The sequence below is a fragment of the Hypoxylon trugodes genome (assembly GCF_022578975.1).
Source record: "Hypoxylon trugodes strain CBS 135444 unplaced genomic scaffold F4822scaffold_9, whole genome shotgun sequence".
Classification (NCBI taxonomy): domain Eukaryota; kingdom Fungi; phylum Ascomycota; class Sordariomycetes; order Xylariales; family Hypoxylaceae; genus Hypoxylon; species Hypoxylon trugodes.
In genome coordinates, this window is record NW_026250024.1 from 1579980 (window position 1) to 1607717 (window position 27738).

Consider the following 27738-nt stretch of genomic DNA (forward strand, 5'->3'; position numbering starts at 1 on the left):
CTAGTAGTTATACGCTGCTGACGCCTGACTGATATGTAGATTACTGAACCGCACAGATATTCAGCCCACATATTTATACGATATCTGTATGTGCCGAGGAACCCACCAAAGCTTCTAAACCACGAACATGCTAGTTCATACTATTTGGTATTAGTTAGAATAGGACTATCGTAGGACTCTCGATTTCAAACGACTGTTTCATAGTAGACAATTTGTTACATTTAAATACAAGCTATGCTACGCACGCAATATATACAATGTGCTTCTCAACAACCAAACCAACGCGACAACAACCCATACGGTCCGAATCCCGGACCCATAAGGTTCATAGGTTAAGCAGCCTACGGACACCTTATGTGCACTCAACGAAGTTGTTGCCGCTAGCGCCGGTGTGCGTGATGGCGCCCTGGAAGTCACCATCATCGTTGAAGACGACCCGGTCGGCGCCGGGGCTACCGCCATCGTACGGCTCGAAGCTGCTCAAGATCGGGAACTCATAGTACGGCGACGGGCCCGGGAAGTCGAAGCCTTCGCGGTCCTCATATTCGTGAGGGTAGTCGTTGGAGCCTGACATGGATTAGGATAGGAAGTGTGAAATAAGAATTGAGGCAAGGGACAGGGAGGGGAGATTACATACCAACAGTCTTGCCTTGCTGGTGCAGACCGTATCCGGTCTTGACAGCTTCGTCGAGGTCCTCCTGGTAGTAGCACACGGAACCGCAAGTCGCGACGCAGGTCTGGTCTTGTCTGGCGCGGACCTTCTCCACGGTAACGGCCGATACGCTGGCGACGGACAGGGCCGCCAAGAGGACGGTAGACAGTATCTATTCGAGGTAGGGCAATTAGTTTCGGCCCGTCTAATGCCGTGCGACGGGCGAAGGATTCAGGTCAGCGGTTCGCCGCTGTTAAAAGACTTACTTTGGAGCCAAACATGGTGATCAGACGGCTAACGACAGTTGTAGCAAACTGATAGGATAGGTAAGACGAACGGCAAAGGACAGCTTGCGAAGGTAAGGGATAGGATGCCTACATAGATCTTAATCTCAAATCACGACATTGGGCGTCTGCCCGGCTACTTATAACACTGACCGAGCGTGCAAGCATAAGTGCAAGTTAACATGGAGTGATATCCAATCCGATGCCGTCAACCAGGCGAATGGACCGTACCAGTGGACGGGAGTGCATGATGAGCGGCTTCGTGACAGGCATTTTTCGGCATTATCAAGTCTTGTCCCTGCGCGACATCGAGTAAGGCCCTGTTTACTCAGGGGATGGTAGAGGCAGGCTGTCTTGTGCAGTAGATCCGAGCATTCCCGGTAGGGGATTGGACGGCTGCCTTCCCTTTTCGGATTGCACGATCTGACGAGATGCGCTGTGCTGTGTATCTAGAATATGTAATACTTGTCTGGCTCTCTATCCAACTATTCTCCTTCTAATTTGTAAAAGGTGCCGATGAGCGCGGTGTATGAAAGGGGCAAGCGGGAGGACAAGAGACGACATGACAGTGGGATTGATGATGTGATTGGATCGAGGGCTCAGCTCGGGGGGCGGCAGATCGGCACTTGTGCGTTACCACCACCTGCCCTATAAGCGCAAGATCTACTCAATACTATGCAGGTATGCGCCTGTGTGTCTTTGTAATAGGTATGTACATGAAGTGTACCTGTGGGGAGTGACATTCTTATCGTAAATCATAAGGGTTAGATGTCGTTGCTGGTAGGTATATATCCTAGGTATAGCTAATTCCTTCATAAGTTTTCGTTTGGGTTTCGATTGAGCAGCCAAGACCGTCCATTGGTACCTACATCTTGGCACAGCAAACGCCCACTTCGAATTAATAAGGGTTGCAATCGCTAAGTCTCAGGTTTGGCGGGCGACACCGCAGAGTACACGGACCATGCCGTCGGAGCTAGGACGATTAGGTACCTACATGAAGTAGATACAGCTAACCAAATAAAGAATAGCGTACATCTATTGGTGTGTAGCTCGGTTTCGTTTGGTTTATTTCCTTTCTTTCGCCTTTTCCTTCCTGCGCTATTCCGTCCATATCGTATGTCACGATGACAAGACTACAACCTATACATTCACATGCCGAATGTATTAGGACGAAAAGAGTTACTATGCTTACACATAAGCATCTATAATGGTCACGTTGTCTATGATATTGACTTTTGCGATCTTGCCAACCGCCTAAAGTCGGGAACTCCGGGGTAGATTTATTGACGAATTGTTTGCAATCTGAGATCTCACATACAGGTGAGAATGAAAGATCCAGATAACTCCGATTATCTCTCTGCTGACTTACGAATCAGCCGGTGCGTGCCTTGAGGGATACATCTAACTGGCCCATTCAGTTGGGCGCCGAGTAGATGGATTGCTTTTTTACGCCACGAATATACGTGGATTAAAAAAAAGTTATGCCCGGGCGTTTTTCTCCATTATTATTACCACCTATCTGCTTGTCTCTAACAGGAACGAGAACCTCCAATGTCAAAAGCCATCGCTATTATGACCTCCCCGTCGTAACAACTGTCGGCTTTAGTTCAAACAAGACGAGTTGATCCTAATATGAAACCTACCACGTTTATCGAACTGGAGCTTTGCTTCTACGGTAATATGGGATTGAAGCCAGTCGTTGAGACATCTAGAGTGAAAATAAGTACACAGGTAGATATCCGACATTTAACGAGCACTGACTGTGAATCGAGTTTCAGTGCATCATATAACATTCACATTGAATTGAGAATTCTCTCAGAAAAGAGCAATTCAGCCGCTTACATAGTAGATGAAGAATCCGGAAATTGTTGCGCCATGACCATTTCCCCGCAATCCTATCGAGTAAGGCTTCTTCCAGACTTGAGATGGGGTAGCATAGGGCGACGAATGACGTTCAATGTAGCTGAAAAAAAGACAGGAATTGGGTTTATTCTTATGTCCTGGAATGGCAATCGATATGCAGCGAATCGGCCCGCGACGACGATTCTTCTAAGCGAAGACAGCCTACGAGAATCCTAGAGTGAAATGAACTATAGGCATTTTACTCACGATGGTTGATTCTATGACTGACTCTACATTCTACCTATTTTCTCGATTTTCGTTCCTGTATAGCTCGCAATGAAGTCGGTTACTTGTATAGTGTTTCTAACACTTAGTATTAAAGCAAGATGCGAATCTTTTGACTATGTAATCGCAGGTGCCGGCACCTCCGGGCTTGTGCTCGCGAACCGATTGTCTGAAGACCCAAATGTTCAGGTTGCGGTTATTGAACCAGGTGGTGATGTCCGCAACAACATCAATGTTACTGACGTCACGAGATTCCTTCGCGCATTTGGTACCGAAATTGATTGGCAGTATTCTACAACACCGCAGCGAGGTGCCAATAATCAGACGCTTGCTTTCCATGCTGGGAAGGCAATTGGCGGAACTAGCACGATTAATGGTAAGTCACGCAAAATCCGGCGCATTCAGTGGCGAGTACTAATTTCACAGGTATGACTTACATCCGAGGTGACAAGGCTGAATTCGATGCATGGGAATCTCTTGGAAATGATGGCTGGAATTGGGATACGCTGTATCCATACTACAAACAAGTTGAACGATTCACACCGCCTTCCGCAGCCCAGCAAGTTGCGGGTGCTGGTTTCAATCCAGAATACCATGGCGAAAACGGGCCATTAACAACGGGGTTCCCCTTTGAATTGCTCAACGGGTCTTTCCATGAGATAGCGCAACAATCCTGGGAGAGCTTAGGATACCCGTTAAATCCGGACGTCAATGGCGGAGAAACACGTGGTTTTGCCTTTTGGCCGCAGACATTAGACAGAAATGCGGATATTCGAGAGGATGCCGCTCGGGCCTTTTACTACCCTGTCGAGCAGAGACCCAATCTCAAAATCATTAAGGGAACGGCGACAAAGTTGACGTGGGCAGAATCGTTAACAAGCGATAGCGCGCTTTCGGCTAGTGGTCTCGAATACCAAGATGCTGATGGGCAAACTGTTACCATTGCCGCAACGAAAGAAGTTATACTCTCCGCTGGAGCTTTAAGGAGCCCGCTAATACTTGAGCGCTCGGGCGTTGGAAATCCTAAGTAAGTCGGATCACTCTCTCTGTGGTGATGATAAAATCCTAACACGACTAGAATCCTAGAGAAGTATGGTATAGAGACGAGGATAGATCTCAGCGGGGTGGGTGAGAATATACAAGAACAGCCAAACAATGTCCTTGAGTACACGTCGAAAACCAATAATACGGGAACTATGCCGTATGTGACTTTCGCGACGGCTCAAGATATATTCGGCGACCAAACTTCCGCCATAGCTGTATCTTCAAGCGCGAAGATTCCCGAATGGGCTCAACAGGTCTCGGATACCAACGGTGGATCCATCAGCGCCGATCAATTGGAAAAGATATTCCGTATCCAACACGATTTAATATTCAAAACGAATATTACAATCGCCGAAACTCTGACTTCGGGGTCTGGCAATATTCTTATCTCAGCCTTCTGGGTTTTGCTGCCATTTTCTCGGGGTAGCGTTCATCTCAAGTCCGCCGAAGACATCGGTGATCCTGTATTCGACCCAGAGTACTTCCTAGTCGACTTTGATGTCGCCGTTCAAACCGGCATCGGACGCATTTCGCAAGAGTTTTGGTACACGAGCCCAATCAACGACTTGGTGGTTAACAATTTGGTTCCTGGAGAAGCGGCATTGCCCCGCAACGCCACGGATTCTCAATGGCAGGCTTTCTTCGCAAGTACTTGTAAGTTTGTTCAATTAGGATGTTGCTCGTTATTTCGTGAGCTTATATTGACTGCAACTATAGTATCGCCGAACCATCATCCCATTGGATCGGCTTCGATGATGTCCCGCGAGCTTGGAGGGGTGGTTGATTCGCAACTTAAGGTCTATGGCACGTCAAATGTGCGTGTGGTCGATGCGTCTGTGCTACCGATGCAATTTAGTGGTCACTTAACCGCGACGCTTTATGCAGTGGCTGAGAGGGCCGTAGGATTCATTAGAAATGCATAGTTGTGTACATAGGTAGGTAGTCCCATTCACTTTGGTTACGTTGGTGTGGATTTCCCATTGCGACAGCGTCCAACCACTAGAACAGGCGATATCGGTAGTGCTATTCTGGTGATCCCCGAGTTTGGGCGCCACTCAGAAATTGGGCCTTCAACTGTAACTGTAGTATCCTCCCGTCCTGCAGATTTGTATCATGCCGTGCGACTCCAAAACCGGGAAGATCGCCAGCAGCCCTTGGGGGCCGTTACACTCGCAGTGTTCTTCTTAAATCGAACTCTGCCTTCCACCTCAGAACAGCTAATTCATCACGGACATTCGATTAAATACAAAATGGAGAGTCGCGATTCTGGGTACTTACGTCGCTCCGTGTCGGCCGTTTCAACGGCTAGTGTTTGGACGGAGAGGACTCTTGTAGGGATGGGCCTGAGTAGAGGTAACCTATTGACTTACAGCGGACAGAAATGGTTTCTGCTCCTTAATCCGACTAACAATAGGAATAGAGCATACAGCGTCGAATAATCGCACAGCCAACGCCAACGTCGAAACTTCCGAAACCCTTCCTTTGCGACACTGGAGAGCTTTAGGGCCGGAGCTAGATAACGACCAAAATCATGAAGAGCACATAAATGCGACCGAGGACCGCGACCGCGGAAATGTGATCACCAAGACACATACTTCGAAAAGCATTAATCTACTGACTATATGGTGGCTTGAAGCGGCATCATGTCTCTTAGTAGTTGCGATGATTGTCGCGCTTGTAGGCACAATATGCCCTTACCAAGACCGGCCTCTACCCCGGTGGCCGTCCATCCTTTCAATAAATAGTGTGTTCGCTTTCTATTCTGAAGTTATGAGGGCGGCGATGATCCTCGTTCTGGGTGAATGTGAGTCTAGATTAGCTTGTACTGAAGTATTGAAACGATTACAACTTACATGTGTTTTCTACTAGGCTTAAGTCAGTTGAAATGGAGCTGGTTTGCCAAACAACCACGTCCCTTGGGCCATTTAGAACATTACGATAATGCATCTCGCGGGCTGTGGGGATCTTTCGAATTATTATGGGCTATACGGCTGAGGTACGGCGAACACTAGATGATTTGCATTACCTTCTAGAAATCTAATAGTCATTGATCGAAGGGCCCTATTGCCATCTATAGGTGGAATAATGATGATCCTGTCTTTACTTCTAGTCCCATTCACGTCAGTATTAGTTTCCACGTTTTCTTGATATACCCTAATAGTTGATGTAGACAACAGATACTCCGATTCTATTCGTGTTCGGTTCTGGATACTTCCCGCAATGCGTCCATTCCAACGACACACTTCGCTTCGGCCGGGCTCTCGTTCCATGTTGGCGCAGGGTTGAATGCCATAAAACCGGCAGTGCAGGCCCAATTGAGTAGCGGAATATACGATACCAATCCGAAGCAAGTATCATTTAACTGCCCAACGGGAAATTGTACTTTTGATGGCTTATATCACTCAGCAGGATGGTGTAGCCATTGCGATGACGTTTCCAACCAACTAGAAATATACCCTTCCGATATTTCGTCAATGAACTATACTTTGCCCTCAACGAATCTGACAGCAGTGCCGGGTATATATACCTTTGTGATGGCCGGGGAAAGCCCAATACAAGCTATACTAGGGTTCGGCCAGAACCTATCAAACACGCCGTGGGGTGTACGGGGTTATGGGGCTGCAGAGTGCACTATATCCCCGTGTGTAAGGAGTTATACGAGTACGGTGGAAGGCGGCAACTTCACGGAGACGCTTGTGTCTACATCTCAAACCTGGAGCGACGGTCTGTATTGGCTAAGTTCCATAGACGTACCATGCCTGACCACTACCGAGAAGCAGGCCCTTCACACCGCTGGCTATCAATTTGACTCGGAGAAGACGCAATGGCTGGCGTATAACCTGTCGGTATATGCCGAAGATGCTTTCAATCCAACGATTCTTAATGAGACGAATACAACAATACGACCAGAATGTATTTATCAAACCGATCATGGCCATTCAGAGAGCCTCAACTTTTTTCTTAATTCTATGTTTACTGGGACCGTTGCCTTTGCGGTAGAAGTGATCGGTGGCCCTCCAATCCTCCAGGCCATTTTTCAAGAGGGCAATGTTACGTTTTCCACGATTGACGACGCTTTTAGTCGCTTAGCTCAAGCGTTAACCGTGTGGACGCGCGAGGACAGTGGCCAGAACGTAACGGGACAGATATTCCAGAGTGAAACTTGTGTCGGCGCCCGATGGGCCTGGCTCGCATACCCGCTCGCTATGGTACTTGGGATGATGGTATTTCTCATATGGACAATTGACCACACGAGACGAAACGAGGGCAGTAGGCAAGATTATAAGTCTTCACCCCTCGCTTTATTATTCCATCCACTAGGAACTTCGGGTAGTGAAGGCTCGGTCTCGAGTATTGCGAGCAGAAGCGAGCTGGAGAGGAAAGCAAAGTCAATGAAGGTGATGTTCCAGGGCGCGGATGAGGTATGGCGCTTTATTGAGACTGACCAGCCGAGCAATCCGAAAGTGAGGTGAGAGAGAGGGAGCAAATTCTAGCCATGAAGCGTCTAAGTAACGTACCTTAATATCACGTCTGCTTAGATCGGCTAGTCAAGAACTCCAAATAGTCACCACGAATAAGGATTCTCCGTTTTCAACAAAATTTTCCGACGATCATATCTCGGCCTCACAATGGGTTGGGTGGGTGGTGTTACTCAGTCTGACATGCGTTTGGCCACAACATTCCGCTTATTAATAACCATGCATATTCCATGCTACCTCCCCTTATCTCTCGCTGGCAGCATGATATCAAGTATAAATCATGGCGTTACAGTAACTTGGTGCTTGCGGGATATGTTCTAAAAGTGCACATCCACATATCACCGCCAATTCAATAATTATCCCTCCCAACCGAAGCCATGGTGAAAGTAAACCTAGGCGTCGCCCTTGTTTTCCTTCCGCCTATAAGAGCGATATTAACCAACCCTGAAGTATATGATGCGATTATCGTTGGTGGGGGTCCAGCGGGTTTCGTCCTCGCCTCGCGACTCTCAGAAAATCCCGACTTCAAAGTGTTGCTCTTAGAAAATGGCCCGAATACTTACACCAACGAAAGTATCACCACGCCACGATTTGGGTTCCAATTACAAGGGACACAGTTTTCATGGAATTTTACATCCATCCCGCCAGTCACCCTCAATGGTGCCGCGCCGCCCTTGTATCAAGGCAGTGGTTTTGGTGGTGGATCAGCAATCAACATCATGGCTTATTGTCGCGGAGCTAGCTCTGTTTTCGACGAGTGGGCGAACATATCGGGCATTGAAGGGTTACGGTGGGATAATCTCGTGAACTATTTCGAGAAGAGCACAAATTTGTTTGTACCTTCGGATCGTGACTATGAACAAACGATTGACGTACAAAAATTTGGCGACAACCATGTCGACGTCAGCTACGAGTCAACCGGACAGCGACTTCCAATTGATGATGCGTTTGTCAATACGTGGGTTTCAAACGGAGCGAAAGATGTGGATTTGACATCTGGTGATGGCATCGGTATGATTGTCGGTGGACCCCATTCGATCAATGCAGCCAATGCGACAAGATCTTACGCCCTACCAGCATATGGATTTCCAATAGCTGGACGCCCGAATCTCCAATTACTCCACGGCCATCGTGCCATTAAAGTAAATTTCGAGGGTACTAAAGTCGTAGGTGTGGATTACGTCGACATTTCGAGCAACAAGACTTACACGGTCAAGTCGAATGAGACAGTCATCAGTGCGGGAGCCGTCAATTCTCCACGCCTACTTCTCCTCTCGGGTGTAGGTCCAAGGCGGCACCTTGGAGAGCTCGGAATACCGGTGGTCGTAGACAGCCCTGAAGTAGGGTCCAACTTCCTTGACCACCATTACGTCGTAACGATGTTCAACGCCACGCCGGACATTATTACTGGCAAGCAACTTGAAGATCCGGAACTACTCGCCGCTTTTCTCGCCGAGTATAAGGAAAATGCAACAGGCCCCCTTTCAACCCCAGGCGGCTCTTCGTACTTTGCGGAAAGGTTTTCAGACGAAATCCTTGATAGTCTCGGCGTTAACGTCACCTTCCCTAAGAGCTTACCTAAAGATCGTCCTCATGTACTTTACCAATACTCATCTACCGCTATACTTACAGCGCCGAAAAACATTAACGCTATATCCATATTCTCCGCCCTTGTGCAACCCGAGGCGCCGGGATCCTTGCGACTCCGCAACGCAGACTGGAGGGACGATCCATTGCTTGATACGAATTATTTCGGATCCGAATCAGACATGGCTGCCGCGCTCTACGGCTACAAACGTCTACTAGCAATGATGCGCTCCGATACCATGCGCCATGTAGTGGTTAACGAGATATACCCCGGTTCAAATGTCACCAGCGATGCAGATATTAAAGTTGCACTGATGAATGCGGCGCGGTCTTTCCGGCATCCGGCGGGTACATGCGCTTTGGGAACGGTGTTAGACCAGAGCTTTAGGGTGAAAGGCATGGAGAACCTGAGAGTCATCGATTCGAGCGCCATACCCCGCCTACCGACTTGTCATTTGCAAGCTTCGGTGTACACACTTGCTGAGTTTGCGGCTACGATTCTTAAAGATGAACTTTACTAAAGTGTAAAGGAAATAAAAGGGTTTATAGATTATTAAGAAATCTAATATTTTGAATATTTCAAACGAGGCTCGATACTCTTAGGTTAATAACTATTAGTAGCTTGTGAGTGGTTATGTGATTCAGGGGTAAAATACGTTTACCCCTATCTTACCTAATTAAATAGTCAAACTCTACCACTAGTATCAACGCAAAACATTGAGACGGGGGTAGGCGCATAGTGGAAGTATACGGTAAAGTTAAGGTATAGAGTTAAGTTAATGCGGACATACCTTAGGTTTTCGTCGGATCGTGCCCCCGGCTACCACCAAATTTTAAGCATAAGATTATTTAGCTCTTTGGTACATATCCACCAGTAAGACCTCTACTCTCGTCTTACCCCATCGTCACGAGAGTATCAACATTATCAAATGAATGCATGCGGCTACTCACTAGTTCCGCATGAGAGGGGCTATTTCGTATAAATACTTCCCAATTCACCTAGCATCGTGAACAGTCTCATGACAGATGGCATAAACAAACTTGGTACACACTGTTCATATGCCCGAGTACCTAAATATACTCGTCAATCGTCCCAACAACAAATTTGAGTTTAATAGTACGCTTGTCATTGAAAGACCCTTGTTTTGAAAATTTAAAGGTAGTGCACTGTTCGAGTTCCTACCTTCTTCCTCCCAAGCAAACATATTTCATCTAGTACCTTCCACGCGCACCTCGCAACTCGACCGAAGTAAATTCATCTCCAGTTCATATCATTTCCTCCCACGATTAGTTGGAAACAACACCTTTCAATCAGTCTCCATCAGCATTTGATATTCATCAATAAACACTGAAAAGTCCAAAATAATGAGCGCCATCAGCTCTAGGCTCACCCGTGCGGGCCGCCAACTCGGCTCACGGATCGCGAACACAACTTCAGTTAGTTTTCCTCCATTCGTAATTTTCCTTGTTCGCAGCATCACTAACCGTTTCGCAGGCTCCCCAGATTTGCCATCGCCGATCTACCTCGTGGATCGCCTGGGAGCAGCCTAATCCAGCTCTGTATGGACCACCTATCCAGGCACTTCCCAGCAACGAGACCCAGCAGAATGCCAGTACTGCCCAGAATACACGTAACGTTGGGGGATCCGTAACCGCTCCGGCAACCACCGCTGTCGCAGGAGGCAGCCAAGAAGTATCAACCTCAGGCAAAACCGTGCCGTCCTCCATTCAAGCGGGTAGCAGTCGCATTCCCTTCAACCAAACACGTTCCATCAAGACGAAATCCGATCAACTTCCCACTACTCTTATCCGCGTACCTGGCGTAACTTCGACCTGGCCAGGCGAGAAACCCACGCATCCTGACCAACAGCGAGTGCGCAAACAAGTCGTTGTCCACGAGCACGGGGGTCCGTCCCGAGAAGAAAACCCCGAGCCCGAGCTGGAAGATATCCTCACGCGTATCGATGCCGAGAACGCCCCACAGATCAATTTCGAAGAGATGCTTGGTCCTTACGGTATGCGACGAAGTGATGGTGGGTCGTACCCTGATTATGCTTTCGAAGAGGTCACTCGCCAGTACATCGACATTCTTCGCAATTTAGAGGAAGTTAAGAAAACGATGGCGGAATACTCCCGAAAGGCTGAACGGATGGTGAATGTGGAGGGTCAGAAGTAATGGGTGGTTATAGAACCTGCTGGAAAGGTGGAATAGATGTGGTTGGTATCCGCTTCGCAGGATGAAGGAAAATCCAGACGCCCGAATAATGCTTTCTATCTATTTCTTCACGGCGGGCGTTAGTTTTTTAGGCGTTGGAAGGGTATAGGAAAAAGGCCTAGAGGGGATGCTTCTCGGATTACATCGCGATACCCGTCTTGCGAAAAGATTTGGTCTTGACGATACCCTGGCCGACTTGGTCTACATCACTTTAGATAGGCGTCTAGGTCAAGTAAATTAATACGATTGATATAAACTTGTGCATTCACGAATAGATTTAATTAAGGAAACCCGTTATGGATTTATTTAATATCTAAGTTCAATAAGCACAGTATTGTTACGGAAAAACTCCTCGCTCATCACCAATAATCAAAGAAACCATCATAAACCATAGCATAAGACCAGACCCAAACGATAAAACCTCTATTGAGCGAATGAACAAACGCCTCTACTGCCCAATAAATACAAACGCTTGATAATCAATAATAGTCGTACATAAGAAGAGCGATAAAAAAGGTAAGCTTGAAACCCATATGTATTCCAAACAAGCCCTTGGAGTCGATTGAAGGAAACCAGTGGGACGAACCGTAGGCAGGTAGGTAATTCACTCATGTAATCGCGAGTACCTCACAAACAGACGATCCAAAAAGTGCGAATGGCGAATACCGTTAGGTCTCGAATTCGCAAACTCATCAATCGCCTGCTGAACACCATACCCGCAGCGTTCCACAAGGTAACACACGACGAAATACCCAGTACGGTTGAAGCCATAATGGCAATGGACGCCAACCGCGTACCCGTCGGTCCAACCCGCGGCCTCAGCGCGCTCACGCTGGTCTGCGCGAATGCGATCGACGAGTCGGATGAAATTTGCGACTTCAGCGTCTGTGGGTGGGATTTTGGATACCGTGGGGAATTTATGGTATTTAATGCCAGCTCCGAAGCTTTTCGGGTCGTACACTGGGTCGTCGTGGCTTATGTCGATAATGTCTTTAATTATGTGGCCCCTTATTTTTGCGGTTAGTTATGGCTCATATCGGAATTCTTGTATCTTGTTTCGAGGGCTCGATCATTCATAATTGAGGATGTGGGGATTTAATGGATGAGATGGGATGAAATGGGCTTACCAGTTTGCCGTGAATACTTTAGGTGAGTGTTCCTCGTCAATCTCGCGAAGCGTTTTCATCGCGCGGAATACACCACCGATTGGCTTGGAGACAGGTTGGACGCCTTTCCATTTCGCGAGGTTTTTGACGTCCCATTTGCCGTCGCGTGAGAGGTGTTGCAATTGCCAACCGCTATTGAGGTGAATTAGCACGTTTCAATATTTCAATCGCATTTATAAGCGAAATACTTACAGGGAAAACCGACCAGTAACGTGGTCATTCATGAAGTCGCCTATTAATCCAGCTAAAGTACGAACTGTAGTTGGCATATAGAGCATAGCATGCCCGGCTGGTAATAACGCAGTCTTGACAAGTTTCGCGGGATGTCGTGGTTGAGAAGGAATACTGCTAACGGACTCTTGATCTCGTGGCGTGGTTGGATCCTCATAATGATCTTCGACATGTGCTACCGGCTGTTGCTTTCGCGTGAAATCCTCATCTGTGATAGCGTCGATCGATTGTGGTATATGCGCCCGTGGTTCCACAGTAGTATTCACCGGCGCGGCCGAATCGACAATCGTACTCCCCTCTGTAGCATTGAATTTACCCTCGGAGGGAGTCCGCGATGCCGCTGAATCGGCAACTTCGGAGGTGGTCCCTCCGGATGATCTGGCGAGTTTTACCGCCGAGTCGAGAATACTTCGAATCTTTTCGATTTCCTTTGGCGGTGTGACCGTATCAAACTCGCCGCCGATAAGATAAACGGGAATATCGAGGCCTGCCCAAGTAGGCTCACCAAACATACCATCGGCGGGTTTCCCATCAACATAGTGCGTCGGTAAAGATCCCCATGCCATCCGACGGAAGACGGGTGTCTTGCTTTGGTTGTTATATCTATCTTGAAGCTGTCGGGCTTCGAGGTCTGCGCCTGGACCAACAAATCTCTTTACGCTAGCGCTTTCGGGACCACCCCACCTATCCCAAGCTCGCCAAAGGTTGAAAATGAAATCTGGAAGTGAGAGGAGCATGCGAAAGTTACGCACAAGCCCTGGGGGTGGCGGTCCAGCGACCGGGCAAATCGCAACCAAACCCATTACGTGTGAAGGAGGCCGTAAGTAGTAGGCTGATTGCTTATTCGCAATACGAGCTGCAATCGCAGTTCCCATACTATGAGCAACCAAAACAAGCCCTTGGTCCTTCTCCCGGTAGCCCTCGATAACGGTTTCGAGTAAGTCTGTCAGAGCATCCGTGGTGTATGCATCCCACGTTGACGGCGCAAATTGCGATAAACCGCATCCAGGTAAATCAATCGCCAGACAAGAGGCCGAATTAACGAGACTGGTAAGAAGAGGATGAAATTGAGCGATGGACCCCCCGAGGCCATGAATGAATACCAACAACGGCAACGGCGCCGGGTCACGGGGTAATTCATCTGCTTTCGGGTGGCGACGATAGAAGACGCGGATGCCAGGGTATGTGATGCCGCTCCGGCTAGCAGTGTAAGACACTACCTCGGAGTGCTTCCGGAGGAGCGGGGGATCTGTGGCGTCCGCATCTTTCGAATCGGGCCCGTTCGCTCGGGTCTTGGCCATTCGGCGATGATGCATATACCATGCACCACTCCCCAGGGCGAATGTGAGGCCGATGACAATATGTCTGGCCTTGAATAAAGAGGTAGCTGTAGAGGAAGAAGACATTGTAAATAATCGGCCCTATGGAAAAGGGGGGAAATGCATGGAATCGATAGGATTGGTGGTATCAATGGATGAGTATCTAAAGTGGTGGTTGAGTGGTCCTAGACCGAAGTTCCAATGAATTGATCCACCGTCGTGCGCCGTTCTGCATGAGGAATATGGAGATACGGATTGTATGTGCGTATGTCTTATGTACATTGTATGTATATGTATGTGATAGATAAGAAGAACCTGGATGAAATGCACTTACCACTTCTTTTAAAAAATGCTGGTCGCAACCGAAGCGACAATAAAATGAAGATCCAAACTCGAGATGAAGTAGGTACGATAGATTACGACGAGATAAGTGTAGAGATAGGTGAGTTGTTAAAGGAGCAGTAGAGATAGGTGGCGGGTAGATATTGCTTTTTTAAAAAGTGATGATCCGATTTATTAGTTGATAAGTTGATATCGTATGTGATGACTCTTTTAAAAATTTATTCGCGATCGCAACTGGGTTCCTAAATACAACTTGGTTGGGCCTCAATCGCAAAAGATAAAGAAGGAAATGATAAATAAAATACGGACGCGACGTCTAGGAACTATATACGATGGTTCGATATCAAACAAGAGGGATAAAAAAGTTGATCAGTTTGTCAGATGCTGGCAAGACTAATAATAAAGATATCATCCGTGTGGTAATTGTGTGGTTGCGCTGTGTTGTACAGCATGCATGTAAGGTAAGTAATTCTAATGGTTCAATCGTTCAATAAGAGTGACCCAATCCCTCAATATTCCCACCCAAAAAGCTATGGCCAGGCCAAGCTCTTCTTCATATGAGAGAAAAAAGATGTCATAGCATCCCTTCAGCCTTCAGCCACTGAATCGTCATAGCGCCTCAACGTGTCGCTCGGGAAGGCTGCCATTGGACTGAGGCCATTGGCCAATAAGAAATAAATAACTCAGCCACAAGCTGCAAGGCTGAATTAACCTTTACCCATCCAGTACCTATGTACCCAATACTTGAGTACATCTACGGCACTTCTTTGAAGTTTTACGGTTAAGTTTAACAGGAGTTAAATGAAAAAGGAAAGTTCAATTTTGATATACAATTAATCAAATTAGAGGTAAAACTAAACTCGAAAGTCAATATTTTATTTCAATACAGCAGAGTCTAATTGATAGTGATACATTATCTCAAAGGTACTTCGACTTTTATGCGAAAGTGAGAATAGAATAGATGAAATGCAGGAATCTAAGCAATTGATTGAATCATGACACAAGAGTAAGCCAATCAAGACCCATTCCTCTTTCAAGTTTATAGTCGGGTAGTAGTTGACTCAGGACAAAGTACTCCTTAATTATTTTTTGTCTCGGGACGAGCCTTAAAAAGAAGCAATAGGACGCCACGCGGAAACCGACTCCCTCGGGCATAAATGGGGGCACTATGTCGACGATCTAGCTTGAATCCCTATTGCCGCGTCTAAGCGGCATTTTATGAACAAGAAGCAGACGCCACTAAACGCCCCCAAAAAGAAAGGAAGCACTTATACTTGAACCTCGAGTCTGAAATTAAACTACGGTTGTGGGAGTAGAACCAGTTGGCTATTAGTGCCACTCTATGAAGAGCAACGGCATCGCTAAATAGGGCTGATAGGAATCGAGTCGAACATTCAAGTACTTACCTATGTACCATAACCAGGGGTCGCCATTTTCACCCTCATACTTGAATTTATAAGGATAAGTAGACTATCAGTTGTCAGAGCCCGAAAAGGAGAGAGAGATGAACGGTAACGGGTGATTGGCCCGGTGGGTTAGAGCCAGCTAGTTCTGAAATATGAACGTTGGCTATAAGTCTCTAAAATGATGTTATGAGCGTGTCTTGACTCCTTCTAGAGGCCTATGATTCGTTTCTGGGCCCGACTATTCGAGGCACTACGAGGCTACTTGCGCGATGAAGCACGTACCAATGTACCTAAGCGAGTAATTCGGAGTTCTTTTTTTCTTCTTCCAATTCCCGGAAAGTTCCGATAGGAATACTGTATGCCCCCACGAGGTGTGTAATACAAAGAGTCGAGATAAGGGTAACGTAGTATTACAGTGTATCCAATATCCTTCGCCGCGCTCCCAGTGGACTTCTTTATGTACAAGCTTCGTTGAGTCATGATCAATGCCATACCATGGGAGCCGAGGGGGTAATGGTCGTTGTTGGCGATACATCATCATAATATCGATGAGTTCGTTATAATCATGGCGTCCGCTTTTTGGCTCCCGCTAACCTTAGATCGTATGCAGCGTCTTTGGTCTTAGCGGCTAGTAGTGGTGTAGAATATTATGGGCGACTACACGCCCATCAAGTTGCGCCGATACCTTCTTTCCAACCAATCGGTATCAAGGCTGCCGCAACATCATTAACTCCCCTCTCCGTAGCAAGTAGATTGAATTGTGCAGCCGCATTTCGCGTATCTAAGATCTCTACCCTCATCCCTAAACTGCTAATATGTTTCCTCAACTCCGGGCTCAAAGGGCGCATCTCCGGACCGAGACCTAATATCAGAAGATCTACATTTTGTATTGTCAGTACACGGAATTATACAGATGTATTATGCCCAGATCACTCCTTACCGGGTCGAGGCCATAGCAGCCCAAGCAGGCCAAATGTATCGTTGGGAACCTCCCATTGTCCCTTCTTATTCAGTAGTCGTTTCTCGCCACGGGGTAACCAAGGCTGCCACTTGAATGCTTCGCCGCCGACTAGAAGTACCCCGGAACCGTCGAGGATCTTAATTCCGCTGTTGAACTGGAAGCCGTCCGGCATGCATACCTCGATAGCGGTCGAGGGTATCGGCATGTTCCCGAATACATCTAAAGCGCTAAAATCGGTAGGCGGCGGTTCGTCACCTGCGCGGCGCGGTGCGGTCGTGTGGAAAGAGGATGTTGTGCATGGTGTTGTCCTTGTGTATTTCGCTGTTGTGTACTTTGGAAATGTCTTTGCTGCAGTAGATAATGTCCGGCAATTTTGAGGCCCACGTTGTCGTAGAATCGTAGCGAATCGACTTAAAGGTCGACAAATTCGTATAGGAGAAGCCATGGCCGTGTATAATTATATATTAACTTTTAATCGTGAGTCCCATTGTGTCTTATCGGTCGGGCTGGTCGGTCCCTATACGTATTTTTTGGGGGGGGGGGGGTGGATGGAGCTGGAGCTTGCGCAAAGAAAAGATGCGTTTAACGTCATCATTTTTGGGGAAATACATACAGTGTGTAAATATTGCTAGTGCCGTCTGTTCGTACCGTACGCCATACCCTTGTCGCCCAATGCGCACAGAATATGGCACAAACAAATCATGGGCCTCGGATACTTTCGTGTACAGAAGATTAATACGTCGGCCTTGTCTTTGAATGGCAATATTCTACGTGGTTTACTACGGGCTTTCAATATTATAAATTTGCTCTTTGGTACATGTATTTTATCATCTTATTCTCGGAGTATATGTAATTTGAAAATTGGGTATAGATCATACGAATCACTATGTAAGTTGTGACTTTTGCTGAACGAACCAGTTGTAGTGGCCTATGTTTAAAGCCACGAGATATCGTATATTTGTTGGTCGACGTGGCCGATCCGGCGGAAGCGTTGGCCCTTAGGATAGGTATGGGAATTGTAGGTTAGAACAGAGCACATGTCCGGGCAGTATAGCGGTGGTCACGTTCAATAAGTCGAGCATCACTGCGAGGAATAAGAAAATAATGAACACATTTTTGCAGTCCTAATGTCGTTAATACCATTCCGATCATCTAGACCATGAGAAGAAGCCCTAGAAACAGAAACAGCTTTTCAGTAGCCGTTCGCATGACGTTGCAATGCAGCCCTGGTCCCTCTGAACACCCAAATCAATGACGGCCGAACCATTCCATCCCAGAGTCGTTCAACGGATTTATTTCTTCTTAGAACCCTCGTTCTGCTCCTTCAGAACCTTCTTGACGATCTTCTGCTCCTCGATTAAGAAAGCTCGCACGATTCTGTCCCGTACGCAGTTGCCGCATCTTGAACCACCGTACGCTCGTTGGACGGTCTTCTTGGGGTGGGAGATCTGAGCATATTCGCGGGGTCGGAGGGCAGGAACCTATTGTAAGAGGGAAATATTAGCACAGGCTCGTAATTAGATAAACCATCATCCGCTTGTAGAATCCCTCATTGTACGCAGCACAAATGAATCTTCTAGGTAAAATATGTTTATAGATGCGATCGCGGATTGTTCACGCCTAGAATATTTCCCCCGTAAAAATTCAAATGTAGCGATCGAATGGGTGGAAATTGGTGTCGACTCGAACTTTTCGCCTTCCTATCTCGTATCTTGGATACAATCCGAAATAAATAATTAACTTACGCCAGGGAGCTTGATTCCGCAGTCACCACATTTCGGGGCAGTTCCTCGCTTCTTGATGTGAAGGGCTCGTAGTTCACCACCGGGCGTCTTGATGACGCGGGTCTTGTTGGAAGTGGTGTTGTAGCTGCGAAAAAAAGAATGTTAGCTTCGCGCGATTCTATTGATACGAATAATTCGAATTCGATAAATTATTGTCATCGATGAGAGGAAACGTACGGGTTGCGGCGACGGTAGGTAACTCGGTTGTTGGCCATTTTGACTGTTGTTGCGGGTGGAATGGGATTAACTTGTTCCTGTGCAACTTTTTTGGTGAGGGATGAATTTTGGTGTTTTTACGAGAAAGAGTCAAAATCTGTGTGGGATGGACCTGAGCCCGCTTATTGGGTTTGCACCAATGAAAATATGTGGGTGGGGCTTTCGTTTCTAGCCACGTCTTAACTAGCCTCCGAAGCCACATATAACAGTACACGTGACCACGTCTTGAGCGTCACCCCTGGTACGTACCTACCTACGCCAAGTCTAAGTGGGGACTCTTTGGAACTAAGCTCGTACGAAAAATTGCCCCCAGATCACGGTTGAACCGTTCAACTTTCATCTAATCATCAAACTTAAACCTCATTAACCATCTTTTTCGCGTCGGTCCATCTGGGGGACGTCGCGTCTGATTTTGAGGAAACCCTATATCTAATGAAATAAGAATCGCGGGACACTTTCGCCTATATCGAAGCTGTATTAGGCGTTCGTAGCATCCTCGCGCGACAGATCGCGCCGCGATAGCGACAACATCAATAAGTCACGAACCTCTGGTCTCTGTCGGCTTCAAGATGTCGTCCTTTCCACCTCCTCCACCTCCTCCGGGATGGGGACCACCGCCACCACCACCTCCCCCAGGTCCTCCCTCCGATTACCTTCCACCGCCCCCAGGAGCTCCAGCTCCTCCCCCCCCTGGATACCGACCCCCAACCGACACTCACATCGCGAAGTTTGCGGCCAAGAAGAAGGAATGGCTTCGGAACCAGCGAAATCGATTCGGCGAGAAGCGCAAGGGTGGTTTTGTGGAAACTCAGAAGGCTGATATGCCTCCTGAGCATTTGCGCAAGATCGTCAAGGATATCGGTGATGTCTCCCAGAAAAAATACACAAGCGACAAGCGAAGCTATCTTGGCGCATTGAAGTTTATGCCTCACGCTGTCATGAAGCTACTAGAGAATATGCCAATGCCGTGGGAGTCAGCAAGAGAAGTTAAAGTCTTGTATCATGTCAATGGATGCTTAACGCTTGTGAATGAAATTCCTCGAGTTATACCGCCCGTTTTCCACGCGCAGTGGGCGACGATGTGGTTGACTATGAGGAAGGAGAAGAGCGACCGAAGATTGTTCAAGAGAATGAGATTTCCTCCATTTGACGACGAAGAACCCCCATTGTCTTGGTCCGAGAACATCGAGGATGTAGAACCGCTCGAGCCCATCCAGATGGAGCTTGACGAGGAGGAAGATGGTGCTGTATACGAGTGGTTCTATGACCATCGGCCATTAGTTGACACAGAGCATGTCAACGGACCCAGTTACAAACAGTGGAATCTCACATTACCACAAATGGCTGCGCTTCATCGGCTTAGTCGTCCGTTGCTAAGCGAAACAGTTGATCAGAACTACTTTTACCTCTTCGACCTCAAGAGTTTCCTTACCGCGAAGGCGCTCAACGTCGCACTTCCTGGTGGTCCCAGATTTGAACCTCTATACAAGGACATCGACCCGAACGATGAAGACTTCGGAGAGTTCAATGCCATCGACAGGATTATCTTCCGTTTCCCGATCCGAACCGAATATCGAGTCGCTTACCCCTACCTATACAACTCGCTACCTCGAAGTGTACAGTTTAACTGGTACTCTCACCCTCAAATTGTCTTCACAAAATCCGACGATCCTAACCTGCCTGCGTTTCATTTCGACCCTATGATCAACCCCATTTCCTCTCGCTCGGTTGCGCCCAAGAATATTACCATAAGCCATGAGGATGAGATTTTTGGTGCTGGAAATATCGAAGAGCCTGAAGATGAAGCCTTTGAATTACCAGCAGGCGTTGAGCCCTTCTTATCCGATGAGGAGCTCTATACCGATGATACCTCGTCTGCTATTGCGCTCTGGTGGGCGCCCTTCCCATTTGACCGTAGATCTGGTCGGATGGTTCGCGCACAGGATGTCCCTCTTGTGAAGCAATGGTATCTTGAGCATTGCCCTCCAAAACAACCAGTCAAGGTTCGAGTATCATACCAGAAACTCCTCAAGACATTCGTTCTTAATGAACTCCACAAGAAGAAACCAAAGGCTCTCAACCGTCAAAGTCTACTAAGGAGCTTGAAGCAGACTAAATTCTTCCAACAGACGACTATCGACTGGGTTGAAGCTGGTCTTCAAGTTTGTCGGCAAGGCTTTAACATGTTGAACCTTCTAATCCACCGGAAGAACCTCACATATCTTCATTTGGACTACAATTTCAACCTGAAGCCGGTAAAAACCCTAACGACGAAGGAACGAAAGAAATCTCGTTTCGGAAATGCATTCCATCTAATGCGTGAGATCTTACGTTTGACGAAACTTATCGTCGATGCGCAGGTGCAATATCGTCTAGGTAACATTGACGCTTTTCAGTTGGCGGATGGCATCCTTTACGCATTCAACCATGTTGGCCAGCTTACCGGTATGTACCGATACAAATATAAGCTAATGCATCAGATCCGATCATGCAAGGATCTTAAGCATCTTATTTATTACCGATTCAACAGCGGACCTGTCGGTAAAGGTCCTGGTTGTGGTTTCTGGGCACCTGCTTGGCGAGTATGGCTTTTCTTCATGCGAGGTATCATTCCTCTTCTTGAACGATGGCTAGGCAACTTGCTTTCCCGTCAATTCGAAGGACGTCACAGCAAGGGTGTGGCAAAGACCGTGACCAAGCAACGTGTTGAGTCGCATTTTGATCTTGAACTTCGAGCTTCCGTCATGGCCGATCTTATGGATATGATGCCCGAAGGTATCAAGCAAAACAAGGTCAACACTGTTCTTCAACATCTATCGGAAGCCTGGAGATGTTGGAAGAGTAACATTCCGTGGAAAGTACCCGGTCTGCCCGCTCCTATTGAGAACATCATTCTCCGATATGTCAAGTCAAAGGCAGATTGGTGGATTTCCGTTGCTCATTACAACCGTGAGCGAATTCGGAGAGGTGCAACCGTCGACAAGACGGTCGCAAAGAAGAATGTGGGTCGTTTGACACGTCTCTGGCTCAAGGCTGAGCAAGAACGACAACACAATTACATGAAGGATGGTCCTTATGTATCGTCCGAAGAGGCTGTGGCGATTTATACTACGACTGTTCACTGGCTCGAATCCCGAAAATTCACCCCCATTCCCTTCCCAAGTGTGTCGTACAAACATGACACAAAGATCTTAATTCTTGCTCTTGAAAGATTGCGAGAAGCATACTCCGTAAAGGGTCGTCTCAATCAAAGTCAGCGAGAAGAATTGGCTCTGATCGAGCAAGCTTATGACAGCCCTGGTACTACTTTGGAAAGAATCAAGCGATTCCTCCTTACTCAACGGGCCTTCAAGGAAGTGCAGATTGACATGAACGACAATTACAGTACTATCAACCCTGTGTACGATATTGAGCCCATCGAGAAGATCAGCGATGCCTATCTTGATCAATATCTCTGGTACCAAGCCGACCAGCGACATCTCTTCCCCGCCTGGATCAAGCCTTCAGACTCTGAAGTCCCGCCTCTACTAGTTTACAAATGGGCTCAGGGTATTAACAACCTGGAGAAGGTTTGGGAGAGTGCGGATGGAGAATGCAACGTTATGATCGAGACAGAGCTTTCTAAGGTCTACGAGAAGATCGATCTCACCTTATTGAACAGACTTTTGAGATTAATCATGGACCACAATCTGGCAGATTACATCAGCTCGAAGAACAACGTTCAATTAACTTACAAGGATATGAACCACGTCAACAGCTACGGTATGATTCGTGGTCTCCAATTCTCAGGCTTTGTCTTCCAGTACTATGGTCTTGTTCTTGACCTTCTGCTCCTCGGGTTGAATCGTGCTAGCGAAATTGCCGGTCCACCTTCAGCTCCGAACGACTTCCTTCAATTCCGCGATCGCGAAACAGAGACTAAGCACCCCATCCGACTATACACAAGATATATCGACAAAATATGGGTATTCCTACGATTCTCCGCCGAAGAGTCACGGGATCTCATCCAACGATTCCTAACAGAACAACCCGATCCGAACTTCGAAAATGTCATTGGCTACAAGAGCAAAAAATGTTGGCCCAGAGATTCCCGTATGCGATTGATGAGACACGATGTGAACCTTGGACGAGCTGTCTTCTGGGACTTGAAGAATCGTCTCCCTCGATCTGTTACCACGATCGAATGGGATGACACTTTCGCAAGCGTATATAGTCGCGATAATCCGAACCTACTCTTCTCTATGTGCGGATTTGAAGTCCGCATCCTTCCCAAGATAAGAAACCAAAACGATGAGTTCCCCATCAAGGATAGTGTATGGTCTCTTGTAGACAATACCACCAAGGAGAGGACAGCGCACGCCTTCCTGCAAGTCACGGAAGAAGATATCCAGAAGTTTAACAACAGGATTCGTCAAATTCTCATGTCTTCAGGATCGACGACTTTCACTAAGATCGCCAACAAATGGAACACGGCCCTTATTGCACTTTTCACATATTACCGTGAAGCCGCTGTGTCCACGGTCAATTTATTGGATACTATAGTGAAGTGTGAGACGAAGATTCAAACCCGAGTAAAGATTGGGTTGAACTCGAAGATGCCGTCGCGTTTCCCTCCCGCTGTTTTCTACACGCCAAAGGAATTAGGTGGCCTTGGAATGATTTCTGGTTCGCATATTCTCATTCCCGCCAGTGACAAGCGATATTCGAAGCAAACGGACGTCGGAGTCAGCCACTACAGAGCCGGTATGACGCATGATGAGGAAACGCTCATCCCCAACATTTTCCGATACATCATTCCCTGGGAAGCTGAATTCATTGACTCGCAAAGAGTCTGGACTGAATACTCTCAAAAGCGATTGGAAGCCAATCAACAAAACAGACGTCTAACCCTAGAAGACTTGGAAGACAGTTGGGATCGTGGTCTGCCTCGTATCAACACGTTGTTCCAAAAGGATCGAAGCACCTTAAGTTTCGACAAGGGTTTCCGAACGAGAAGCGAATTCAAGATTTATCAGCTTATGAAGAGCAACCCGTTCTGGTGGACAAGTCAACGTCACGATGGAAAGCTTTGGAATTTGAACGCATACCGTTCCGATGTCATTCAAGCACTGGGTGGTGTCGAAACGATTCTTGAGCACACCTTATTCAAAGCAACGGGTTTCCCATCTTGGGAAGGTCTCTTCTGGGAGAAGGCTTGTCTTGCCAATGGAACAATGCTACTACGATATGATCACACCCAGGTCGCAGTCGAAGACGTGAAGGAGGGCGATATCCTTCTCGGCCCTGATGGAGGACCCAGACGCGCATTTAACATAGTCAGCGGAAACGACCGCCTTTACCGCATCAAGATTGGAGGCGACAAGGAAGATCTCGTTGTGACGCCAAACCATATTCTAGTCTTCCACAAAAAGAAGAGCGAAGTATCTGGTGCAGTTTCGGCGGCTGGACGCTACGACACTGTCGAGACCACAGCTGCTCAGTTTGCAGCTATCAACGCTAAAGAGAGAAATGCCTATAAACTCTTTGGAGTTCCCGCTTCTGAGAAGGCGTCGATTACCCTTGACCCTGAAGCCCATAACTTTACTGTCGAGGATATTGTACTCGAGTCAGAGGCGACTGCTTGGGCCGGTTTCCGTGTTGATAAGGATCAGCTGTATCTGCGCCACGATTACCTTGTGTTACACAACAGTGGTTTTGAAGAGTCCATGAAATTCAAGAAGTTGACAAATGCGCAAAGATCCGGTTTGAACCAGATTCCTAACCGTCGATTTACGCTTTGGTGGTCCCCAACCATCAACCGAGCGAACGTCTACGTCGGTTTCCAGGTCCAACTTGATCTCACAGGTATCTTCTTACACGGTAAGATTCCCACGCTCAAGATCTCGCTTATCCAGATCTTCCGTGCGCATTTGTGGCAGAAAATCCACGAGTCCGTCGTTATGGACTTCTGTCAGGTGTTCGATCAAGAGTTAGAATCTCTAGGAATTGAAACGGTTCAGAAGGAGACAATCCACCCTCGAAAATCGTACAAAATGAACAGCTCCTGTGCCGATATTCTACTCTTCGCTAGCAACAAGTGGAATGTCACCCGACCGTCGCTTCTCCACGATACCAAAGACACGATCGAGCCCACAACCACCAATAAGTTCTGGCTAGATATCCAGCTCCGATATGGTGATTACGACTCCCACGACATTGAGCGTTATACTCGTGCGAAATACTTGGATTACACCCAAGACAGCATGAGTATTTATCCTTCGGCGACTGGTTTAATGATTGGTATTGACCTTGCCTACAATTTGTACTCCGCCTATGGACAATACTTCCCAGGTCTTAAGGTTCTTGTGCAGCAAGCTATGGCAAAGATTATGAAGGCTAACCCTGCCCTTTACGTTCTCCGTGAGCGTATCAGGAAGGGTCTCCAACTTTATGCTTCCGAGAGCAACCAGGAGTTCCTCAACTCTCAAAACTACTCCGAATTGTTCAGTAATCAGACAAAGCTCTTCATTGATGATACCAATGTGTATCGTGTCACCATTCACAAGACCTTTGAAGGTAACTTGACTACGAAGCCAATCAACGGTGCAATCTTCATCTTCAATCCCCGAACCGGTCAATTGTTCTTGAAGATCATTCACACGAGTGTCTGGGCTGGTCAGAAACGTCTCGGTCAATTAGCCAAGTGGAAGACAGCCGAAGAAGTCGCAGCTCTCATCAGATCTCTCCCCGTCGAAGAGCAGCCGAAGGAACTCATTGTCACCCGTAAAGGTCTATTGGATCCTCTCGAGGTTCATTTGCTAGATTTCCCGAACATTTCTATCCGAGCCTCAGAACTTCAATTACCCTTCCAAGCGGCGATGAAGGTTGAGAAATTGGGAGACATGATTCTCCGTGCTACTGAACCACAGATGGTTCTTTTCAATCTTTTCGATGATTGGCTCAAGAGTATCTCCTCATATACAGCATTCTCTCGTCTAGTTCTCATACTTCGTGCTCTTCATGTTAATCCTGACAAGACGAAACTCATTCTTCGACCTGACAAGACCGTTATCACCCAGATGCATCACATTTGGCCCACGTTGTCAGACGAAGATTGGATCAAGGTTGAAACGCAGTTGCGTGATCTAATCTTGCACGACTACGGAAAGAAGAACAATGTCAACGTCTCTAGTTTGACGAGTAGTGAAGTTCGAGATATTATCTTAGGTATGGAAATCTCCGCGCCTTCGATGCAACGACAACAAGCCGCAGAGATCGAGAAGCAAGAGCAAGAACAACAACAAATCACTGCTGTCACAACAAAGACCCAGAACATCCATGGCGAAGAACTCATTGTGACTACAACGTCGAGATTTGAGCAAGAGAAATTTTCATCTAAGACTGAATGGCGCACAAGAGCCATTGCTACATCAAACCTACGAACTCGATCCAACAACATATACGTCTCTTCCGTTGACAATGACCTTGATGATATTACATATGTTATGCCGAATAACATTTTAAAGAAATTTATCACCATTGCCGACTTGCGTGTGCAGATCGCCGGATACCTCTATGGTGTCTCCGCACCAGACAACGATCAAGTCAAGGAAATCCGTTGTATTGTCATGGTACCCCAAATAGGCAACCTCCGATATTCTCAAACTCCCCAGCTGCTACCGCAGCACGAATATCTCGCCGACATGGAACCCCTTGGTGTTATCCACACTATGGCCGGGAATGAATCACCTTACATGTCTGCAGTCGATGTTACAATGCACTCCCAACTACTCGACCGCCATACGAAGTGGGACAAAGAAAAGACGGTGACGGTTGACGTATCCTTCACTCCCGGGTCAGTCTCGTTATCGGCCTGGTCCTTGACCCCCGCAGGTTACCGATGGGGCGCCGAAAACAAGGATCTCAGCAAGGATGCTCCGGCAGGCTTCACCACCAGTATGGGTCTGAAGCGCAAACTACTTCTCAGTCCACGATATAGAGGATTCTTCCTCGTGCCCGAAGATGGCAAATGGAATTATAATTTCATGGGCAGTAATTTTATCGGTCTGGAAAAGAAGCCGGTGCACGTCAAACTGGATACTCCACTGCCTTTCTACAATGACTTACACCGACCTGAACACTTCCACGACTTCACGGAAATGGAAGATCCTGGTGTGGATAGGAGCGACAACTTCGCTTAAGATTGCCATCTGGGGTGCATCGTCATCATTAGAGGGAGATTTCGATCTTGTGATCGCCGACTATGGGTCATAAAAAATAAAATACCTAGGAAATGGAAGACGGGAAAGTGGTAATGACGCGTTTGCGATTGTATTTCCAAAATCGGCGAGACGCGGTGTATGAAAATTTTGGGGGCCCTTTTTCTTGCTTTTATTCACAATTTATTTTTTTATGCTGCGGGCGTTCATGGGGAAAATAGGATTGAATTACGAAGTTCAGGGGAGGTTCATCATCTCTAACCTAGAAAAAGGCCCCGGCCCTGTCTCTATGTACTCTTTATTACTTTTTTTTCCATATTACACAGACAGATACAGTTATTACCGCCTACGTAACCTATCGGTTATGGGTTACGGGGGTACGTACCTCCTCATTGTAACATATCAGCTTCCTTCCTACGGTACCTACCTCAGTTATTAAGATGGGATGTATACGAGAGTGTGATAATGCCTACCTAACCTAACCTAACCCCCCGCGCGCAACCATGGACTCGGAACCGAAAGGCGTAGTTAAACGTGCAGTGACCTTTTTAGTGATCTCACACCATGGGCATTTCCGCATTGCGATGGCTAATGTAATGTAATATGTATTCCTTTTAAAAAGGAAGCGAAGCTTGGGCCCCCCCACCCAGCCCAGCCCAGCCCAGCTCAAGCGAGTCCCAGGGAAAAAAAAATACTACACTCCCCTTGCCGGCTACGCTGCCCGCAA

The 27738-nt window shown here is 47.2% G+C and overlaps 9 protein-coding genes across 9 annotated transcripts; 5 read left to right on the plus strand and 4 right to left on the minus strand.

The window, feature by feature from the left end:
* Positions 1 to 196: 196 nt before the first annotated feature.
* Positions 197 to 1765, minus strand: F4822DRAFT_416468 (ribonuclease-domain-containing protein). The gene is made up of 4 exons (XM_051459345.1): positions 1090 to 1765; positions 919 to 1026; positions 638 to 824; positions 197 to 567 (listed from the first exon to the last, which is right to left on the minus strand). The coding sequence occupies exons 1-4, from the start codon at positions 1102 to 1104 to the stop codon at positions 353 to 355; spliced, it is 525 nt and encodes a 174-aa protein (XP_051310628.1). The 5' UTR covers positions 1105 to 1765; the 3' UTR covers positions 197 to 352.
* Positions 1766 to 3114: 1349 nt separating this feature from the next.
* Positions 3115 to 5030, plus strand: F4822DRAFT_433394 (putative GMC oxidoreductase; the record flags this gene model as incomplete). Its single annotated transcript, XM_051461834.1, has 4 exons — positions 3115 to 3439; positions 3490 to 4090; positions 4142 to 4761; positions 4825 to 5030. The coding sequence occupies 4 exons, from the start codon at positions 3115 to 3117 to the stop codon at positions 5028 to 5030; spliced, it is 1752 nt and encodes a 583-aa protein (XP_051310629.1).
* A 327-nt stretch (positions 5031 to 5357) lies between these two features.
* On the plus strand, positions 5358 to 7772 carry F4822DRAFT_446033 (uncharacterized protein; the record flags this gene model as incomplete). The annotated part of the gene is made up of 5 exons (XM_051463461.1): positions 5358 to 5460; positions 5528 to 5911; positions 5977 to 6103; positions 6165 to 6227; positions 6278 to 7772. 5 exons carry the CDS (start codon positions 5358 to 5360, stop codon positions 7578 to 7580), a joined length of 1980 nt encoding a protein of 659 aa, XP_051310630.1. The 3' UTR covers positions 7581 to 7772.
* On the plus strand, positions 7773 to 9806 carry F4822DRAFT_375144 (GMC oxidoreductase). The gene has a single exon (XM_051456332.1). The coding sequence runs from the start codon at positions 7964 to 7966 to the stop codon at positions 9692 to 9694; it is 1731 nt and encodes a 576-aa protein (XP_051310631.1). The 5' UTR covers positions 7773 to 7963; the 3' UTR covers positions 9695 to 9806.
* Positions 9807 to 10538: 732 nt separating this feature from the next.
* On the plus strand, positions 10539 to 11349 carry F4822DRAFT_446035 (uncharacterized protein; the record flags this gene model as incomplete). The annotated part of the gene is made up of 2 exons (XM_051463462.1): positions 10539 to 10610; positions 10669 to 11349. 2 exons carry the CDS (start codon positions 10539 to 10541, stop codon positions 11347 to 11349), a joined length of 753 nt encoding a protein of 250 aa, XP_051310632.1.
* Positions 11350 to 11992: 643 nt separating this feature from the next.
* F4822DRAFT_438523 (uncharacterized protein) lies at positions 11993 to 14191 on the minus strand (the record flags this gene model as incomplete). Its single annotated transcript, XM_051462529.1, has 3 exons — positions 11993 to 12395; positions 12516 to 12686; positions 12747 to 14191. 3 exons carry the CDS (start codon positions 14189 to 14191, stop codon positions 11993 to 11995), a joined length of 2019 nt encoding a protein of 672 aa, XP_051310633.1.
* Positions 14192 to 16432: 2241 nt separating this feature from the next.
* On the minus strand, positions 16433 to 17386 carry F4822DRAFT_375222 (uncharacterized protein). Its single transcript, XM_051456333.1, has 2 exons — positions 16793 to 17386; positions 16433 to 16729 (listed from the first exon to the last, which is right to left on the minus strand). Exons 1-2 carry the CDS (start codon positions 17256 to 17258, stop codon positions 16521 to 16523), a joined length of 675 nt encoding a protein of 224 aa, XP_051310634.1. The 5' UTR covers positions 17259 to 17386; the 3' UTR covers positions 16433 to 16520.
* A 719-nt stretch (positions 17387 to 18105) lies between these two features.
* On the minus strand, positions 18106 to 18812 carry F4822DRAFT_433400 (ribosomal protein L34Ae; the record flags this gene model as incomplete). The annotated part of the gene is made up of 3 exons (XM_051461835.1): positions 18106 to 18294; positions 18559 to 18682; positions 18775 to 18812. The coding sequence occupies 3 exons, from the start codon at positions 18810 to 18812 to the stop codon at positions 18106 to 18108; spliced, it is 351 nt and encodes a 116-aa protein (XP_051310635.1).
* Positions 18813 to 19120: 308 nt separating this feature from the next.
* F4822DRAFT_416504 (PROCN-domain-containing protein) lies at positions 19121 to 27647 on the plus strand. Its single transcript, XM_051459346.1, has one exon. It carries the CDS (start codon positions 19383 to 19385, stop codon positions 26991 to 26993), a length of 7611 nt encoding a protein of 2536 aa, XP_051310636.1. The 5' UTR covers positions 19121 to 19382; the 3' UTR covers positions 26994 to 27647.
* The last annotated feature ends 91 nt before the right edge of the window (positions 27648 to 27738 follow it).